The sequence below is a fragment of the Petromyzon marinus genome, unplaced genomic scaffold (assembly GCF_048934315.1).
Source record: "Petromyzon marinus isolate PM22_M1 ecotype Great Lakes invasive population unplaced genomic scaffold, UKy_Petmar_22M1.pri1.0 PM_Scaffold_87, whole genome shotgun sequence".
NCBI lineage: Eukaryota > Metazoa > Chordata > Hyperoartia > Petromyzontiformes > Petromyzontidae > Petromyzon > Petromyzon marinus.
In genome coordinates this window covers 94,267-115,995 of record NW_027423696.1, presented here as the reverse complement: position 1 = coordinate 115,995, position 21,729 = coordinate 94,267, and the positions used below count along the sequence as shown (strand labels likewise).

Below are 21,729 nucleotides of genomic sequence, written 5' to 3'. Positions count from 1 at the left end.
TGGGTGAATGAGTGGATGGGTGGGTGGGTGAATGAGTGGATGGGTGGGTGGGTGAATGAGTGGATGGATGGGTGAATGAGTGAGTGGGTGAATGAGTGGACGAATGAGTGGATGGGTGATTGGATGGGTGAGTGAGTGGACGAGTGAGTGGGTGGGTGTGTGGGTGAGTGAATGAGTGGGTGGGTAAATGAGTGGGTGGGTGAGTGAGTGGGTGAGTGAGTAAGTGGGTGGGTGAGTGAGTGGGTGAGTGAGTGGGTGAGTGAGTAAGTGGGTGGGTGAGTGAGTGGGTGAGTGAGTAAGTGGGTGGGTGAGTGGGTGAGTGAGTAAGTGGGTGAGTGAGTGAGAGGGTGAGAGGGTGGGTGAGTGGGTGAGTGAGTGGGTGAGAGGGTGGGTAAATGAGTGGGTGAATGAGTACGTGGGTGAGAGCGTGAGTGGGTGGGTGAGCGAGTGGGTGGGTGAGTGAGTGGGTGGGTGAGTGGGTGGGTGAGTGGGTGAGTGGGTGAATGAGTGGGTGGGTGAGTAAGTGGGTGGGTGAGTGAGTGGGTGGGTGAGTGAGTGGGTGAGTGGGTGGGTAAGTGAGTGGGTGGGTGAGTGAGTGGGTGGGTGAGTGAGTGAGTGGGTGAGTGAGTGGGTGAGTGGGTGAGTGAGTGGGTGAGTGAGTCGGTGAGTGAGTGAGTGAGTGGGTGAGTGAGTGGGTGGGTGAGTGAGTGGGTGGGTAAGTGAGTGGGTGGGTGAGTGAGTGGGTAGGTGGGTGAGTGAGTGAGTGGGTGAGTGAGTGGGTGAGTGAGTGGGTGAGTGAGTGAGTGGGTGAGTGGGTGAGTGGGTGGGTGAGTGAGTGGGTGAGTGAGTTGGTGAGTGAGTGGGTGAGTGAGTGGGTGGGTGGATGAGTGAGTGGATGGGTGGGTGAGTGAGTGAGTGTGTGAGTGGGTGAGTGAGTGGGTGGGTGAGTGAGTGAGTGGGTGAGTGAGTGGGTGGGTGAGTGGGTGGATGAATGAGTGGGTGGGTGAATGAGTGGGTGGGTGAATGAGTGGGTGGGTGAATGAGTGGATGGGTGAGTGAGTGGGTGGCTGAATGAGTGGGTGGATGAATGAGTGGGTGGGTGAATGAGTGGGTGGGTGAATGAGTGGGTGGGTGAATGAGTGGGTGGGTGAATGAGTGGGTGGGTGAATGAGTGGGTGAATGAGTGGATGGGTGAGTGAGTGGGTGGCTGAATGAGTGGGTGGATGAATGAGTGGGTGGGTGAATGAGTGGGTGGATGAATGAGTGAGTGGGTGGGTGATTGGGTGAGCTGGAGATAGGATATCTGACGACTGGACAATGATGATGATTATCAAGATGGTTGAGACTGGTGACACTAATAGACCACGGAATCACCATCACCACCATCACCATCATCACCACCATCACCACCATCATCACCATCATCACCATCATCACCATCACCACCATCATCACCATCACAGCAAACTCCGGTAGCGGCTTTTGGTGAGCGGTCGAACAAAGACTATCACCGCATCACGAGATCTCAGATTCTAGATACACTACACTATACACTACACTATACACTACACTATACACTACACTATACACACTACACTATACACACTACACTATACACACTACACTATACACACTACACTATACACTACACTATACACACTACACTATACACTACACTATACACTACACTATACACACTACACTATACACTACACTATACACTACACTATACACACTACACTATACACACTACACTATGCACACTACACTATACACTACACTATACACACTACACTATACACTACACTATACACACTACACTATACACACTACACTATACACACTACACTATACACACTACACTATACACATTACACTATACACTACACACTACACTATACACTACACTACACACTATACACTACACACTATACACTACACTATACACTACACTCCACTATACACTCCACTATACACTCCACTATACACAACACTATACACACTACACTATACACTACACTACACACTATACACTACACTACACACTATACACTACACTATACACACTACACTATACACTACACTATACACTACACTATACACTACACTATACACTACACTATATACTACACTATATACTACACTGTACACTACACTGTACACTATACTACACACTACACTATACACTATACTATACACTATACTACACACTACACTATACACTACACTATACACTACACTATACACTACACTATACACTACACTATACACTACACTATACTACAAACTACACTACACTACACACTATACACTACACTACACACTAAACTATACACTACACTATACACTACACTACACTACAAACTACAGTATACACTACACACTATACACTACACTATACACTACACTACACTACAAACTACAGTATACACTACACTATACACTACACTATACACTACACTATACACTACACACTAAACTATACACTACTATACACTACACTACAAACTACAGTATACATTACACTATACACTACACTATACACTGCAGTATACACTCCACTACACTATGCACTACACTATACACTACACTACACTGTATATCATTGAGTGATGATGATGACAGTGGCGATGCTGATACTAATGATGAAGCTACTGCTGCTGATGATGCTGATGATGCTGATGATGATGCTGATTCTGATTAAGCTGATGACGTTGCTGCTACTGATGATGTGTGTGGCATTGCAGAAACGTTAATACATTATTGAGTGCTGCTGCTGATGATGCTGATGATGATGTTGTTGATAATGATGTTGATGTTGCTGCTGATGATGTTGCTGCTGATGATGTTGCTGCTGATGATGTTGTTGATAATGATGTTGCTGCTGATGATGATGTTGATGTTGCTGCTGATGATGTTGATGTTGTTGATAATGATGTTGCTGCTGATGATGACGATGATGATGTAAATACTAATGAAGGTGCTGATGACACTGCTGCTGATGACACTGCTGATGATGACACTGCTGATGATGACACTGCTACTGATGGCACTGCTGCTGATGACCCTGCTGCTAATGACACTGCTGATGATGACACTGCTGATGATGGTGATGATGTAAATACTAATGAAGGTGCTGATGACACTGCTGATCATGATGCTGATGAAGCTGATGACACTGCTGCTGATGATGATGATAAAGCTGATGATGCCCATATGAATGGTGAAGCTGATTATCTCACTGGCTGCTGATGAGACTGCTGATGAGACTGCTGATGGCACCGCTGCTGCTGATGACACTGACGATGCTGATGCTGCTGATGAAGCTGATGATGCTGATAACAATGCTGATGATGATGACACTGCTGATGACAATGTTGATGCTGCTGATAATGACCCTGCTGATGATACTGCTGATGATGCTGCTGACACTGCTGATGATGCTGATAACACTGCTAATGATGCTGATGATGATGACACTGCTGCTGATGGCATTTCTGATGACACTGCTGCTGATGACACTGATTATGGTGCCGATGACAGTGATGATGACACTGCTGATGATGATGCTGCTGATGACACTGCTGATGATGATGACACTGCTGCCGATGACACTGCTGCTGATGATGCTGCTGATGACACTGCTGATGGCACCGCTGATGATGATGACACTGCTGATGATGATGATGCCGACGCTGCTGCTGCTGCTGACGCTGCTGCTGCTGACACTGCTGATGATGCTGCGGATGATGACACTGATGCTGATGACACTGATGCTGATGACACTGATGCTGATGACACTGATGCTGATGACGCTGATGATGATGCTGCTGATGATGATGACACTGCTGATGATGATGCTGCTGATGACACTGCTGATGATGACACTGCTCCCGATGACACTGCTGATGATGCTGCTGCTGATGACACTGCTGATGGCACCGCTGATGATGATGACTGCTGATGATGACACTGCTGATGATGATGATGCCGACGCTGCTGCTGCTGCTGCCACTGCTGATGATGCTGCGGATGATGCTGCGGATGATGACACTGCGGATGATGACACTGATGCTGATGACACTGATGCTGATGACACTGATGCTGATGACACTGATGCTGATGACACTGCTGATGATGCTGATGCTGCTGATCATGCTGCTGCTGCTGATGACACTGATGATGCTGCGGATGATGATGGTGCCAATGACACTGATGATGATTATGACACTGATGCTGATGACTGCTGCTGATGCTGCTGATGATGCTGATGATGATGCTGATGATGATGCTGCCGATCGTCACCTTACCGTCAAGCTGTGACCGCCTTGACACCACCACGGATCGTGCCGCGCGCGATCAATGACGACGATCGAAACATTGCCTCGTTGTTTTTAATAATCGATTAGACGATCACGACTACTATTATTTTATTGTAGCGGCTAGGCAAAGGCCGACTTGGGTCGCACTAACAGCGGCGGCACTGCTTAGGGGTCGCGGTAAACAACAGCTTCCGGGATCGAGGGACGATAACCATTGAAATCCCCCCCTATATGACCTGCCCCAGTTGGTCGCGTCCACGTTGAAGCATACGAGGCTGTGGATTGTACCATTACGTTGCGGGGGGGGGGGCGGTGTGTGGAGTGACGCGTTGGGGTTTTTATACGACAATGATGTGAGCGGAGTGGCTCTAAAGCCCCTCGCGGGTTCGAATCCCGCTGCGGGGTTAGCGTATTTAAATTATATTAATTAAAACTCAATTTTAATTACGACAAATTTAATGTTTTACATTAACTTACTAACAACCGTAACATGACGCACGGGACGGAGGGAGGTGGTTTTATTTGTGGTTAAATAAATACAAGCGTACAAAGAGCGGCCTAGATTTGTTGCGGTTTTTTTATATTTAAAATAGGCGCTCGCTGACAAGCTGGATCGCGTTCGGTTGCCGTGGCAACCGTTACAAAAAAATGTTTGCTATTTATTTTTAACCAAAAAAATATTTACTCCTGCACAAGGAACGCGACATTTGGCAAATAGTGGGTGAGTCATGGGTCACGTCGCTCCGCGTGTAAGGGGGCCGTCCATAAATGACGTCACGCGATTGTGGACGATTTTTTGACCCCCCCCCCTCAAATGTGACGTCACAAAGCTCTGCCCACCCCACTCACCCTCTCACTCACTCGCTCACCCACTCACGCTCTCACCCACTCACTCGCTCACCCACTCACGCTCTCACCCACTCACTCACGCACTCACTCACCCACTCACTCACCCACTCACTCACTCACCCACTCACTCACCCACTTACTCACTCACCCACTCACTCACCCACTCACTCACCCACTTACTCACCCACTTACTCACCCACTTACTCACTCACCCACTCACTCACCCACTCACTCACCCACTTACTCACTCACCCACTTACTCACTCACCCACTCACTCACCCACTCACTCACCCACTTACTCACCCACTTACTCACTCACCCACTCACTCACCCACTCACTCACTCACGCACTCACCCACTCACTCACCCACTCACGCTCTCACCCACTCACTCACCCACTCACTCACTCACCCACTCACTCACTCACCCACTCACTCACCCACTTACTCACTCACCCACTCACTCACCCACTCACTCACCCACTTACTCACCCACTTACTCACCCACTTACTCACTCACCCACTCACTCACCCACTCACTCACCCACTTACTCACTCACCCACTTACTCACTCACCCACTCACTCACCCACTCACTCACCCACTTACTCACCCACTTACTCACTCACCCACTCACTCACCCACTCACTCACTCACGCACTCACCCACTCACTCACCCACTCACGCTCTCACCCACTCACTCACCCACTCACTCACTCACCCACTTACTCACTCACCCACTTACTCACTCACCCACTCACTCACCCACTCACTCACTCACCCACTCACTCACTCACCCTCTCACTCACTCACTCACCCACTTACTCACCCACTCACTCACGCACTCACTCACCCACTCACTCACCCACTCACGCTCTCACCCACCCACTCACTCAATCACTCACCCTCTCACCCACTCACTCGCTCACTCACTCACCCTCTCACTCACTCACCCACTCACTCACCCTCTCACCCACTTACTTACTCACCCACTCACTCACCCACTCACTCACTCACCCACTCTTCCACTCACTCACCCACTCACCCACTCACTCACTCAGTTACATTGCAGGTACACAATAACATGACCATCACGACTACGTACTACTATTACTAATTACTACCACTCTTTACTGCTATTACTTAACTAATTACTATTACTACTACTTACGACACCTACTGACTACTCCTACTCACTACTACCACGACATCCTTACTACCGCTCACCACGTGTAAGACACCACAACAACATCCTCATTCTGGTGTGTTTGCTGACACAAACACCGCGTGACGTTTTGGGCTCGTTGAGATGCACTTCCTTCCTGAGCCAGCCACAATCAGCACTCACTGCAGACGCGACAACCACTGCCGTGCCAGGCTAGGTGCAGGAGGACGTGTCACGGGACAGACCCAGGTCGTGTCACGGGTCGACTGCTGTGCCAGGCTAGGTGCAGGAGGAGGAGGTCACGGGACAGACCCTGCAGGTGCTATGGGTTGACTGCCGTGCCAGGCTAGGTGCAGGAGGAGGTCACGGGACAGACCCAGGTCGTGTCACGGGTCGACTGCTGTGCCAGGCTAGGTGCAGGAGGAGGTCACGGGACAGACCCAGCAGGTGCCATGGGTTGACTGCTGTGCCAGGCTAGGTGCAGGAGGAGGTCAAGGGACAGGCGCAGCAGATGGCATGGGTTGACTGCTGTGCCAGGCTAGGTGCATGAGGAGGTCACGGGACAGACCCTGCAGGTGCCGTGGGTTGACTGCTGTGCCAGGCTAGGTGCAGGAGGTCACGGGACAGACCCAGCAGGTGCCGTGGGTTGACTGCTGTGCCAGGCTAGGTGCAGGTGGTGGTAGTGCTGATGATGGGTTTGGTGATGGTGGTGATGGTGGTGATGGTGGAGGTGGTGATGGTGGTGGTAGCGATGATGATGAGGTTGGTGATGGTGGGGGTGGTGGTGGTGATGATGGAGGTGGTGATGGTGGAGGTGGTGATGGTGGAGGTGATGGTGGTGATGGTGGAGGTGGTGATGGTGGAGGTGGTGATGGTGGAGGTGATGGTGGTGATGGTGGAGGTGGTGATGGTGGTGATGGTGGTGATGGTGGAGGTGATGGTGGTGATGGTGGAGGTGGTGATGGTGGAGGTGGTGATGGTGGAGGTGGTAGCGATGGTGATGGTGGAGGTGGTGATGGTGGAGGTGATGGTGGTGGAGGTGATGGTGGTGATGGTGGAGGTGGTGATGGTGGAGGTGGTGATGGTGGAGGTGGTGATGGTAGTGACGATGGGTTTAGTGATGGTGGAGGTGGTGATAGTGATGATGATGAGGTTAGTGATGATGATGATGATGTGCGTCCGCTCAGCCATCTTCCAAGAGAAAAAATAAACGTACATCGCCGATTTTATTCACGAAATTAACACAATTACACAAGCCAACAGCAGTTGCAAGCCCCATCGGAGCGAATAACCCTCCCCACCCCCACCACTCATTTCCCCACAGCAATTGGTTTTGCCGCTCGCTACCAAACAACAGCAGGCCGGACCGTACCACTCGCAGCAACGGGGGTTGTAGTCAGCCTGATTGCAACCACACAGACACTCACCCTCCCACCCCTGCACTGGAAGTTAACCACCGAATCACCGCGGTCTATCCACTGCTGCATGAAGATCAACGATGATTAATCTCTCAGCGTAATCACCACCACCGCGGTCTCTCCACTGCTGGATGAAGATCAACGATGATTAATCTCTCAGCGTAAACACCGAATCACCGTGGTCTATCCACTGCTGCATGAAGATCAACGATGATTAATCTCTCAGCGTAAACACCGATTCACCGTGGTCTATCCAATGTTGGATGAAGATCAACGATGATTAACCTCTCAGCGTAATCACCACCACCGCGGTCTATCCACTGCTGGATGAAGATCAACGATGATTAATCTCTCAGCGTAATCACCACCACCGCGGTCTATCCACTGCTGGATGAAGATCAACGATGATTAATCTCTCAGCGTAAACACCGATTCACCGTGGTCTCTCCACTGCTGGATGAAGATCAATGATGATTAATCTCTCAGCGTAATCACCACCACCGCGGTCTATCCACTGCTGGATGAAGATCAACGATGATTAATCTCTCAGCGTAATCACCACCACCGCGGTCTCTCCACTGCTGGATGAAGATCAACGATGATTAATCTCTCAGCGTAATCACCACCACCGTGGTCTCTCCACTGCTGGATGAAGATCAACGATGATTAATCTCTCAGCGTAAACACCGAATCACCGTGGTCTCTCCAATGCTGAATGAAGATCAACGATGATTAATCTCTCAGCGTAATCACCACCACCGTGGTCTCTCCACTGCTGGATGAAGATCAACGATGATTAATCTCTCAGCGTAAACACCGAATCACCGCGGTCTCTCCAATGCTGAATGAAGATCAACGATGATTAATCTCTCAGCGTAATCACCACCACCGCGGTCTCTCCACTGCTGGATGAAGATCAATGATGATTAATCTCTCAGCGTAAACACCACCACCGCGGTCTATCCACTGGTGGATGAAGATCAATGATGATTAATCTCAGCATAAACACCGAATCACCGTGGTCTATCCACTGCTGGATGAAGATCAACGATGATTAATCTCTCAGCGTAAACACCACCACCGCGGTCTATCCACTGCTGGATGAACACCACTGTGATGATGACGTCTCTAAACCACGTGTTCCAATCTCTCTCTCTCTCTGTCTCTCCATCCTCCGAAACTGTCCACGATTAACACAAACTCGTCTCAAGGGACATTGGTATACAGGCTGATCGATCGATAATAACAGTAACATCATAATTATTTGATATGTAATTCGGCACAGAGTGGTGGGGAAGGGGAGGAGGTCACAGGTCGGATACGCGACGTTCAGGTTCGATACACGACGTTGCTTGTGTGTGGGTCTCTGTGGGTCTATGTGGGTCTCTGTGGGTCTCTGTGGGTCTCTGTGGGTTTATGTGGATTTATGTGGGTCTCTGTGGGTCTCTGTGGGTTTGTGTGGGTTTGTGGGTCTCTGTGGGTCTCTATGGGTTTGTGGGTCTCTATGGGTTTGTGGGTCTCTGTGGGTCTCTGTGGGTCTCTGTGGGTCTCTGTGGGTCTCTGTGGGTCTCTGTGGGTCTCTGTGGGTTTATGTGGATTTATGTGGGTCTCTGTGGGTCTCTGTGGGTTTGTGTGGGTTTGTGGGTCTCTGTGGGTCTCTATGGGTTTGTGGGTCTCTGTGGGTCTCTGCGGGTCTCTGTGGGTCTCTGTGGGTTTATGTGGATTTATGTGGGTCTCTGTGGGTCTCTGTGGGTTTGTGTGGGTTTGTGGGTCTCTGTGGGTCTCTATGGGTTTGTGGGTCTCTGTGGGTCTCTGTGTGTCCCTGTGGGTCTCGGTGGGTCTCTGTGGGTCTCTGTGTGTCTGATAACCCTCTAATCAACCGAATCCGGTTTTGTCTGGGCCGAGTCCCCACTGGGATCTCATCAACTCTACCCACGGTACCACTACCACCCCCCTCCCCCCTCACGGTGTTGGGGGGGCAGTGTGGGGGGGGGGGCAGTGTGGGGGGGGGCAGTGTGGGGGGGAGGGGGGGCAGCGTCTCTCCCCCTCCCTCCGGGCGCTCCGTCTGTGACCCGGTACCCACCCATTAGCTGGTGCCTGTCTGTGACCCGGTACCCACCCATTAGCTGGTGCCCGTCTGTGACCCGGCACCCACCCATTAGCTAGCGGCACCCACCCATTAGCTGGTGCCTGTCTGTGACCCGGTACCCACCCATTAGCTGGTGCCCGTCTGTGACCCGGTACCCACCCATTAGCTGGTGACACCCACACATTAGCTGGTGCCTGTCTGTGACCCGGTACCCACCCATTAGCTGGTGCCCGTCTGTGACCCGGTACCCACCCATTAGCTGGTGCCCGTCTGTGACCCGGTACCCACCCATTAGCTGGTGCCTGTCTGTGACCCGGTACCCACCCATTAGCTGGTGCCTGTCTGTGACCCGGCACCCACCCATTAGCTGGTGACACCCACACATTAGCTGGTGCCCTTCTGTGACCCGGCGCCCGTCTGTGACCCAGCGCCCGTCTGTGACCCAGCGCCCGTCTGTGACCCCCGCTAGTCCTCCTTGCTCTTGTCGGCTTCTGCGCGCAGCACGTCCATCATGACGTCACGCACGCGGTCGGCCAGCGGCCCTACGTCACTGGCGCCCAGCCCCGCCGTCGGGATGGGGGGCAGCACGGTGAGCGTGATGGTGCCTACGCGGTGACACACACACACAGACAGTCACACAGTCACACACAGTCACACAGTCACAGTCACACAGTCACACACAGTCACAGTCACACACAGACACAGTCACACACAGACACAGTCACACACAGACACACACACACACAGAGACACACACACACACAGAGACACACACACACACACAGAGACACAGTCACACAGAGACACACAGTCACAGTCACACACAGACACAGTCACACACACACAGTCACACACAGTCACACAGTCACACACAGACACAGTCACACACAGTCACACACAGTCACACACAGTCACACAGTCACACACACACACAGACACACACACACACAGAGACACACACACACAGAGACACAGTCACACAGAGACACACAGTCACAGTCACACACAGACACAGTCACACACACACAGTCACACAGTCACACAGACACAGTCACACAGTCACACACACACAGTCACACACAGACACAGTCACACACACACAGTCACACACAGTCACACACAGTCACACACAGTCACACACAGTCACACAGTCACACACACACACACAGACACACACAGACAGAGACACACACACACACACAGAAACACAGTCACACAGAGACACACAGTCACACACACACAGACACAGTCACACAGTCACACACAGTCACATAGAGACACACACACACAGTCACACACAGACACAGTCACACACACACAGTCACACACAGACACAGTCACAGTCACACAGTCACACACACACACACACACAGTCACACACACAGTCACACACAGTCACACACACACACAGTCACAGTCACACACACAGTCACATAGAGACACACACACACAGTCACACACAGACACAGTCACACACACACAGTCACACACAGACACACAGACACACACACACAGTCACACACACACAGACACAGTCACACAGTCACACACAGTCACACACACACAGTCACACAGTCACACACACAGTCACATAGAGACACAGTCACACACACAGAGACACACACACAGACACAGTCACATAGAGACACAGTCACACACACAGAGACACACACACAGACACAGTCACATAGAGACACAGTCACACACACAGAGACACACACACAGACACAGTCACATAGAGACACAGTCACACACACACAGTCACACACACACAGTCACAGTCACACACACACAGTCACACACAGAGACACACACACACAGTCACAGTCACACACACAGTCACACACACACACAGTCACACACAGACACACAGAGACACAGTCACACAGTCACAGTCACACAGAGTCACACAGTCACAGTCACACAGAGTCACACAGTCACACACAGACACAGTCACACACACACAGTCACAGTCACACACAGTCACATAGAGACACACACACAGTCACACACACAGTCACAGTCACACACACAGTCACACACACAGTCACAGTCACACACACAGTCACAGTCACACACAGTCACACACACACACAGTCACACACAGTCACACACAGTCACACAGTCACACACACAGTCACACAGTCACACACATACAGTCACACAGTCACACACACAGACACAGTCACATAGAGACACAGTCACACACACACAGTCACACACACACAGTCACAGTCACACACAGACACAGTCACACACACACACAGTCACACAGTCACAGTCACACAGTCACACAGTCACAGAGACACACACACAGTCACACACACACACAGACACACACACACACAGACACACACACACACAGTCACACACACACAGACACAGTCACACACACACAGACACACACAGTCACACACACAGACACAGTCACACACACAGTCACACACACACACAGTCACACACAGACACAGACACACACAGTCACACACACAGTCACACACAGTCACACACAGTCACAGTCACACACACAGTCACACACACAGACACAGCGACACACACAGTCACACACACAGAGTCACACACAGTCACACAGTCACACACAGACACAGTCACATAGAGACACACACACACAGTCACACACACACACAGTCACACAGTCACACACAGACACAGTCACATAGAGACACACACACACAGTCACACACACACACAGTCACACAGTCACACACAGACACAGTCACATAGAGACACACACACACAGTCACACACACACACAGTCACACAGTCACACACAGACACAGTCACATAGAGACACACACACACAGTCACACACACACAGTCACACAGTCACACACAGACACAGTCACATAGAGACACACACACACAGTCACACACACACACAGTCACACAGTCACACACAGACAGTCACATAGAGACACACACACACAGTCACACACAGACACAGTCACATAGAGACACACACACAGTCACACACAGACACAGTCACATAGAGACACACACAGTCACATAGAGACACAGTCACACACACAGTCACATAGAGACACAGTCACACACACAGTCACATAGAGACACAGTCACACACACACAGTCACACACACAGTCACACACACACAGTCACACACACAGTCACATAGAGACACAGTCACACACACATTCACATAGAGACACAGTCACACACACACAGTCACACACAGTCACATAGAGACACACACAGTCACATAGAGACAGTCACACACACAGTCACATAGAGACACAGTCACACACACACAGTCACACACACACAGTCACACACACACAGTCACACACACACAGTCACACACACAGTCACATAGAGACACAGTCACACACACACAGTCTCACACACACACACAGTCAAAAAGACAAAGATCCCCCATATAGCCTTAACAGACTGTAGGGGCAAGTGCTGTTAGCGAGCACCTATGAAGGCCGGTAACGGTACACGAGGGGGTGGGTGGCCAGCACCACGCCCGACCGCCTTTGTCTCCCTAGTGGCAATGTTTACACACTGCACCAGGTACTCATTAACAATTGCCCCAGGGGCACTAGCAAGTGCCCCAGGCGCACTAACAATTGCCCCAGGGGCGGTAGCAATTGCCCCAGGGGCACTAGCAATTGCCCCAGGGGCACTAGCAATTGCCCCAGGCGCACTAGCAATTGCCCCAGGCGCACTAACAATTGCCCCATGGACACTAGCAATTGCCCCATGGGCAACTAGCAATTGCCTCAGACGCACTAGCAATTGCCCCATGGGTGGTAGCAAATGCCCCAGGGGCACTAGCAATTGCCCCAGGGGCACTAGCAATTGCCCCATGGGCACTAGCAATTTCCCCAGGGGCACTAACAATTGCCCCAGGGGCACTAGCAATTGCCCCAGGGGCGGTAGCAATTGCCCCAGGGGCGATAGCAATTGCCCCAGGGACAGTAGCAATTGCCCCAGGGGCACTAGCAATTGCCTCAGGGGCACTAGCAATTGCCCCATGGGTGGTAGCAAATGCCCCAGGGGCACTAGCAATTGCCCCAGGGGCACTAGCAATTGCCCCATGGGCACTAGCAATTTCCCGAGGGGCACTAGCAATTGCCCCAGGGGCGGTAGCAATTGCCCCATGGGTGGTAGCAAATGCCCCAGGGGCACTAGCAATTGCCCCAGGGGCACTAGCAATTGCCCCATGGGCACTAGCAATTTCCCGAGGGGCACTAGCAATTGCCCCAGGGGCGGTAGCAATTGACCCAGGGGCGATAGCAATTGCCCCAGGGGCAGTAGCAATTGCCCCAGGGGCGATAGCAATTTCCCCAGGGGCAGTAGCAATTACCCCAGGGGCACTAGCCATTGCCCCAGGGGCACTAGCAATTGCCCCAGGCGCACTAACAATTGCCCCATGGGCACTAGCAATTGCCCCAGGGGCGGTAGAAATTGCCCCAGGAGCACTAACAATTGCCTCAGGGACACTAGCAATTACCCTATGGGCGGTAGCAATTGCCCCAGGGGCACTAGCAATTGCCCCAGAAGCACTAGCAATTGCCCCAGGGGCACTAGCAATTGCCCCAGGCGCACTAGCAATTGCCCCAGGGGCACTAGCAATTGCCGCATGGGCATTAGCAATTGCCCCAGGGGCGATAGCAATTGCCCCAGAGGCAGTAGCAATTGCCCCAGAGGCGATAGCAATTTCTCTAGGGGCAGTAGCAATTACCCCAGGGGCACTAGCCATTGCCCCAGGGGCACTAGCAATTGCCCCAGGCGCACTAGCAATTGCCCCAGGAGCACTAGCAATTGCCCCAGGGGCACTAGCAATTGCCCCAGGAGCACTAACAATTGCCCCAGGGGCACTAGCAATTGCCCCAGGAGCACTAACAATTGCCCCAGGGGCACTAGCAATTGACCCAGGGGCACTAGCAATTGCCCCAGGGGCACTAGCAATTGCCCCAGGGACACTAACAATTGCCCCAGGGGCACTAGCAATTTCTCCAGGGGCACTAGCAATTGACCCAGGGGCACTAGCAATTGCCCCAGGGACACTAACAATTGCCCCAGGGGCGATAGCAATTGCCCCAGGGGCAGTAGCAATTACCCCAGGGGCGATAGCAATTACCCCAGGGGCACTAGCAATTGCCCCAGGAGCACTAACAATTGCCCCATGGGCACTAGCAAGTGCCCCAGGCGCACTAACATATTCCCCAGGGGCAGTAGCAATTACCCCAGGGGCACTAGCCATTTCCCCAGGGCCACTAACAATTGCCCCAGGCGCACTAGCAATTGCCCCAGGCGCACTAACAATTGCTCCATGGGCACTAGCAATTGCCCCAGGGGCGGTAGCAATTGCCCCAGGGGCACTAGCAATTGCCCCAGGGACACTAACAATTGCCGCAGGGGCGGTAGCAATTGCCCCAGGGGCACTAGCAATTGCCCTAGGGGCCCCAGCGGCAATTGCCTCTATAGGCACCTCCCGTTGCTCGTGGCCCATGGGGGTGGTGGTGGGTGGTGGGGGGTGGTGGTGGGTGGTGGGGGGTGGGGCTCGTTCGACCATACTTCACCGCACCTGGTTTGAAGATCTTCTTCTCCTTGCTGTAGAAGCTGCTGTAGTTGGAGAACACGGCCGGCACGATGGGAACCTGGGGGGCCGTCCATAAATGACGTTACGTGATTTTTGACCCCCCCCCCTTCGTCACACAGCGTCAAATATGACGTCACAAAGCTCTGCCCCCCCCCCAACCACAAATATAATTTAAAAAATGCTTCAAATCGCTTTAAACTATTGTCACTGTAGTAGTGCGTATTTAATGTAGCGCTGCCACTCTGATGTTGTAATTAAGTAGAACGTGTTGTGTCTATATTTATTTATAAAGTTGCGCAATTTGATGTGACGTCACATTTCTCAAACCCCCCCCCCCCCCGCCGCAGGTGCGTGACGTCATTTATGGACGGCCCCCTAGCCTGGCACAATGTCACCACCGGCGGAGGGAGCAGATTTGTTGTTGTGTGGTGGGGGGGGGGGCGTGGTTTGCGGTTAGAAGTGTGGTCTGTGTGGTTGGGGGCGTGGTCTGCGACGTTGGGGGTGTGGTCTGCGAGGTTGGGGGTGTGGTCTCTGTTTGGGGGCGCGGCCTCAATCTGGTGGGGGCGTGGTCTGTGGTTGAGGGCATGGTCTGTGATTGGGGGGCGTGGTCTGCGGTTGGGGGCGTGAACTGTGGCAGGGGCGTGGTCTGTGGTTGGGGGCATTGCCTTGGTGTATTTGGGGCGTGATCTGTGGTTGAAGGCGTGGCCTCTGTGGTTGGGGGCGCCGCGCTTGAAGGGCAGGAGGTCGTTGCCGTGGTTACGGGTACCCTGCGGTTGGGGGCGTGAACTGTGGCGGGGGCGTGGTCTGTGGTTGGGGGCGTGGTCTGTGGTTGGGGGCGTGGCCTCTGTGGTTGGGGGCGTGATCTGGCTACCTGTCCCTGCACCGCGAGGTGGAAGGCGCCGCGCTTGAAGGGCAGGAGGTCGTTGCCGTGGTTACGAGTACCCTGCGGTTGGGGGCGTGAACTATGGCGGGGGCGTGGTCTGTGGTTGGGGGCGTGGCCTCTGTGGTTGGGGGCGTGGTCTGGCTACCTGTCCCTGCACCGCGAGGTGGAAGGCACCGCGCTTGAAGGGCAGGAGGTCGTTGCCGTGGTTACGGGTACCCTCCGGGAACATCCAGAGGCGGAGCTGGGACACGGAAAGACAGGGGGGGGGAGACACGGGGGGGGGGAGACACGGGGGGGGGAGACACGGGGGGGGGAGACACGGGGGGGGGAGACACGGGGGGGGGAGACACGGGGGGGGAGACACGGGGGGGGAGACACGGGGGGGGGGAGACACGGGGGGGAGATCGAACCCACGACCTCCTGTAGACCAGGCGAGGTAGTTAACATCTCCTAGCCACCGTGATGATGAGTCTATGGGTCTCTGCGTGATGAGTCTATGGGTCTCTGTGTGGTGAATCTGTGGGTCTCTGAGTGGTGAGTCTATGGGTCTCTGAGTGGTGAGTCTGTGGGTCTCTGAGTAATGAGTCTATGGGTCTCTGAGTGGTGAGTCTGTGGGTCTCTGAGTGATGAGTCTATGGGTCTCTGAGTGGTGAGTCTGTGGGTCTCTGTGTGATGAGTCTACGGGTCTCTGTGTGATGAGTCTATGGCTCTCTGTGTGATGAGTCTATGGGTCTCTGCGTGATGAGTCTACGGGTCTCTGTGTGGTGAGTCTGTGGGTCTCTATGTGGTGAGTCTACGGGTCTCTGTGTGATGAGTCTATCGGTCTCTGTGTCATGAGTCTACGGGTCTCTGTGTGATGAGTCTACGGGTCTCTGAGTGGTGAGTCTACGGGTCTCTGTGTCATGAGTCTATGGGTCTCTGTGTCATGAGTCTATGGGTCTCTGTGTGATGAGTCTATGGGTCTCTGTATGATGAGTCTATGGGTCTCTGAGTGATGAGTCTATGGGTCTCTGTGTGATGGGTCTACGGGTCTCTGTGTGATGAGTCTACGGGTCTCTGTGTGATGAGTCTGTGGGTCTCTGTGTGATGAGTTTGTGGGTCTCTGTGTGATGAGTCTATGAGTCTCTGTGTGGTGAGTCTATGGGTCTCTGTGTGATGAGTCTATGGGTCTCTGTGTGATGAGTCTGTGGGTCTCTGTGTGATGAGTTTGTGGGTCTCTGTGTGATGAGTCTATGAGTCTCTGTGTGGTGAGTCTATGGGTCTCTGTGTGATGAGTCTATGGGTCTCTGAGTGATGAGTCTATGGGTCTCTGTGTGACGAGTCTATGGGTCTCTGTGTGAAGAGTCTATGGGTCTCTGAGTGGTGAGTCTACGGGTCTCTGAGTGATGAGTCTATGAGTCTCTCTGTGTGATGAGTCTGTGCGTCTCTGTGTGATGAGTTTGTGGGTCTCTGTGTGATGAGTTTGTGGGTCTCTGAGTGATGAGTCTATGGGTCTCTGTGTGATGAGTCTGTGGGTCTCTGAGTGGTGAGTCTACGGGTCTCTGAGTGATGAGTCTATGAGTCTCTCTGTGTGATGAGTCTGTGGGTCTCTGTGTGATGAGTCTATGGGTCTCTATGTGATGAGTCTATGGGTCTCTGTGTGATGAGTCTATGGGTCTCTGTATGATGAGTCTATGGGTCTCTGTGTGATGAGTCTATGGGTCTCTGTGTGATGAGTCTATGGGTCTCTGTATGATGAGTCTATGGGTCTCTGAGTGATGAGTCTATGGGTCTCTGTGTGATGGGTCTACGGGTCTCTGTGTGATGAGTCTACGGGTCTCTGTGTGATGAGTCTGTGGGTCTCTGTGTGATGAGTTTGTGGGTCTCTGTGTGATGAGTCTATGAGTCTCTGTGTGGTGAGTCTATGGGTCTCTGTGTGATGAGTCTATGGGTCTCTGTGTGATGAGTCTGTGGGTCTCTGTGTGATGAGTTTGTGGGTCTCTGTGTGATGAGTCTATGAGTCTCTGTGTGGTGAGTCTATGGGTCTCTGTGTGATGAGTCTATGGGTCTCTGAGTGATGAGTCTATGGGTCTCTGTGTGACGAGTCTATGGGTCTCTGTGTGAAGAGTCTATGGGTCTCTGAGTGGTGAGTCTACGGGTCTCTGAGTGATGAGTCTATGAGTCTCTCTGTGTGATGAGTCTGTGCGTCTCTGTGTGATGAGTTTGTGGGTCTCTGTGTGATGAGTTTGTGGGTCTCTGAGTGATGAGTCTACGGGTCTCTGAGTGATGAGTCTATGAGTCTCTCTGTGTGATGAGTCTGTGCGTCTCTGTGTGATGAGTTTGTGGGTCTCTGTGTGATGAGTCTGTGGGTCTCTGAGTGGTGAGTCTACGGGTCTCTGAGTGATGAGTCAATGGGTCTCTGTGTGATGAGTCTATGGGTCTCTGTGTGATGAGTCTATGGGTCTCTGTGTGACGGGTCTATGGGTCTCTGTGTGATGAGTCTATGGGTCTCTGTGTGATGAGTCTATGGGTCTCTGTGTGATGAGTCTATGAGTCTCTCTGTGTGATGAGTCTGTGCGTCATCTCTCCATCCCGTGAGTCAGCGTCGGCCCGTACGTCTTGAGGCCGCAGGGAGCGTGCGAACTTGGCGACGGCCTCCTTGGCCCTGTCGGGGTTCCTGCGGTCGATGAAGAGCGTCCCGCAAAGGTAGGAGGCGAGGCCGAAGGGTCCCGTGTACAGCATGATCTCGCGCTTGGCCACCAGCACGCCACGCTCCGGCAGGAACTCCATCATTCCTGGGGGACGCAGCGCCGGCGCCGGCGCCAGTGCCGGTACCGGTGCCGGTGCCGGTGCCGGGGGCGGCGGCGGCGGCGGCGGGGGGGGGTGGGGTCAGGCGGAGTGGCGGAGCGGCGCCGCCGCCGCCGATTCTTCGGCGGCGTCGGCGATTCGTCATCGGCGGCAGCGGCATCAGCAGCGGCGCTCACGCACACACGCACGTGTGTGCGTGTGTGCGTGTGCCTGCGTGTGTGTGTGACGCACACACACGCAGGCACACGTGCGTGTGTGCGTGTGCGTCACACACACACGCACACACATACGCACACACGCACACACACACGCACACACACACGCACACACACACGCACACACACACACGCACGCACACACGCACACACATACGCACACACGCACACACACACGCACACACACACGCACACACGCACACACATACGCACACACGCACACACACACGCACACACATGCACACACACACACGCACACACGCACACACACACACGCACACACACACACACGCACGCGTGTGTGTGTGTGTGCGTCACACCCGCATCACGCTCGCCACGCACGCGCAACGCGTCACAACCACACGTGCGTCACACCCACACACGAGTGCGTCACACACACGAACACGCACACACGTGAACGTCACACACACACACACACGAGTGCGTCACATCCACACACACGCGCATGCGTCACACCCCCGCGCGTGCGTCACACCCACACGCACACACACGCGCGTCACACCCACACACACGCGCATGCGTCACACCCCCGTGCGTGCGTCACACCCACACACACACACGCGTCACACCCACACACACGCGCGCGTCACACCCACATGCACACGCACGTCACACCCACACCCACACGTGCGTCACACCCACCCACACGCACGTCACACCCACACCCACACGTGCGTCACACCCACGTCACACCCACGTCACACCCACGTCACACCCACGTCACACCCACGTCACACCCACGTCACACCCACACGCGCGAGAGCACGCGTCACACACCGAGGAAGTCGAGCGAGCTCTGGTGGTTGGAGACGATGACGCAGGGTCCCGAGCCGCTCATCCGCTCCCCGCCCAGCGACGTGTACGTGATGCCGATCAGGCGCTTGGTGTGACGCCCCAGCCGTGACGCTATCCTGCGGGGGCAAGGGGGGAGGGGGGGCAAGGGGGGGGGCAAGGGGGGGGGCAAGGGGGGGGGCAAGGGGGCGTAGCCGGTTACTTCGGTGAAAAGGAGCTTTGTGGCTCATCAGATTCTCGCCGTACGAATTAATGTTCCGATTCTCCCACACGCACACACACATACACACATCGCCACGGTGCCAGGCTAGGTGCAGGTGAAGCGCCGAAGGCTGTCACTGCATCCAGGAGCCATGGGTTGGCTGCTGTGCCAGGCTAGGTGCAGGAGGTGACGGGGCAGACCCAGGTGCTATGGGTTGACTGGCTGTGCCAGGCTAGGTGCAGGAGGTCACGGGACAGACCCAGGTGCCACTCACAGAGATTGTAGGGGCAAGTGCTGTTAGCGAGCACCTATTAAGGCCGGCACGGCACACGAGGGGGTGGGTGGCCAGCACCACGCCCGGCCGCCTTTGTCTCCCTAGTGGCAATATTTACACACCGCACCAGGTACTCATTTGAGGCTGAGTCGACCTCGGAGAGGCCCAGGACCGGTTCAGATAATCGTCACTGGTGGTGTTGGTGGTGATCGCCGGGCTCGTAGAGCAGCGAGCTAACCACTACACCACCGCTCCCCCACACACACACAGTGACACACTCACACACAGTGACACACACACAGTGACACACACAAAGACAGACATACACAGACACACACACAGATAGATACACATGCATACACACAGATAGATACACATGCATATCGACACACACAGAGAGACACACACACAGATAGACACACACACACAGACAGACACACACACACAGATACACAACAACCGCCATTCGCCACTAAGTGGTGGTGACGTCACCATGACGCTTGTGCCAGGCCATGTGCACCTTGAAGCCACGTGAAGTGTCGAACGCCCGAAGGCAGGAGGTCACGGGGCAGACCCAGGTGCCACAGGTCGACTGACTGAGATGACTGGCTGGTGCACCACCGGTGCCCCCTACTGTGCCAACCTGCCGTGCTTTAGCCACCCGGCGCTCCGCTCGTTGTTGTGAGCGTCGCTCCTCCGCCCTCCGTTGTTGTTGGAGGGCGACTGCCTCCAACTGCCCAGTAGCGTCCTTCACGAGTCTCCTCCACAGAGGCCGATCTTGACACCGCTGGTACCAGTCATTGGCAAGTCCACTCAGCTCCACGTCCTCCTGTACCACATCACTCCATCTCTTCTCTAGCCCGTGCCGCGCCCGTTTAGCCCCCTCGATCCGGCCGAACAAAAGCTGTTTCGGCATGCGGTGGCTGGGCATTCGGGCTACATGACCCAGCCAACGCAGCCTTGCCTGCCAGAGGAGCTCACCGATGGGACCTTGCCCAGATCTTTCAAGGATTTGTGAGCTCCTCACAGAATCCAGCCTGGTTAAACCCAGGATGGATCGTAGGCAGGCCAGCCTAAATGTTTCCAACCGGCTAAGATGTTCCATTAAGGGGTCCACGTTTC

The 21,729-nt window shown here is 53.7% G+C and overlaps 2 protein-coding genes across 10 annotated transcripts in view; both read right to left on the bottom strand.

Moving 5' to 3' along the window:
* LOC142923898 (EVI5-like protein) overlaps nt 1-5,112 on the bottom strand; it is a 62,918-nt gene extending 57,806 nt beyond the window's left edge. For 6 of the 7 annotated variants that reach the window (XM_076064888.1, XM_076064886.1, XM_076064889.1 and 3 more), the window contains exon 1: nt 4,311-5,111. The gene's annotated coding sequence lies outside the window, so the exon portion shown is untranslated. Of the gene's footprint in view, nt 1-4,310 lie in introns of all 7 variants that reach the window. The other variant, XM_076064891.1, reaches the window with a different exon arrangement.
* Nucleotides 5,113-7,542: 2,430 nt separating this feature from the next.
* The window catches only part of LOC116957423 (1-acyl-sn-glycerol-3-phosphate acyltransferase alpha-like), a 35,733-nt gene continuing 21,546 nt past the window's right edge, over nt 7,543-21,729 (bottom strand). Inside the window, exons 3-8 of one of the 3 annotated variants that reach the window (XR_012941004.1) lie at nt 20,117-20,250; nt 18,912-19,090; nt 16,462-16,557; nt 15,419-15,491; nt 9,980-10,447; nt 7,543-9,943 (exon numbers count right to left, since the gene is read on the bottom strand). Coding sequence is in view for 1 of the 3 variants with exons in the window: in XM_076064884.1 (XP_075920999.1) it covers nt 10,308-10,447; nt 15,419-15,491; nt 16,462-16,557; nt 18,912-19,090; nt 20,117-20,250 (622 nt within the window). In the remaining 2 variants the exon portion in view is untranslated. Of the gene's footprint in view, nt 10,448-15,418; nt 15,492-16,461; nt 16,558-18,911; nt 19,091-20,116; nt 20,251-21,729 lie in introns of all 3 variants that reach the window. The other 2 variants (XR_012941005.1, XM_076064884.1) reach the window with 2 other exon arrangements.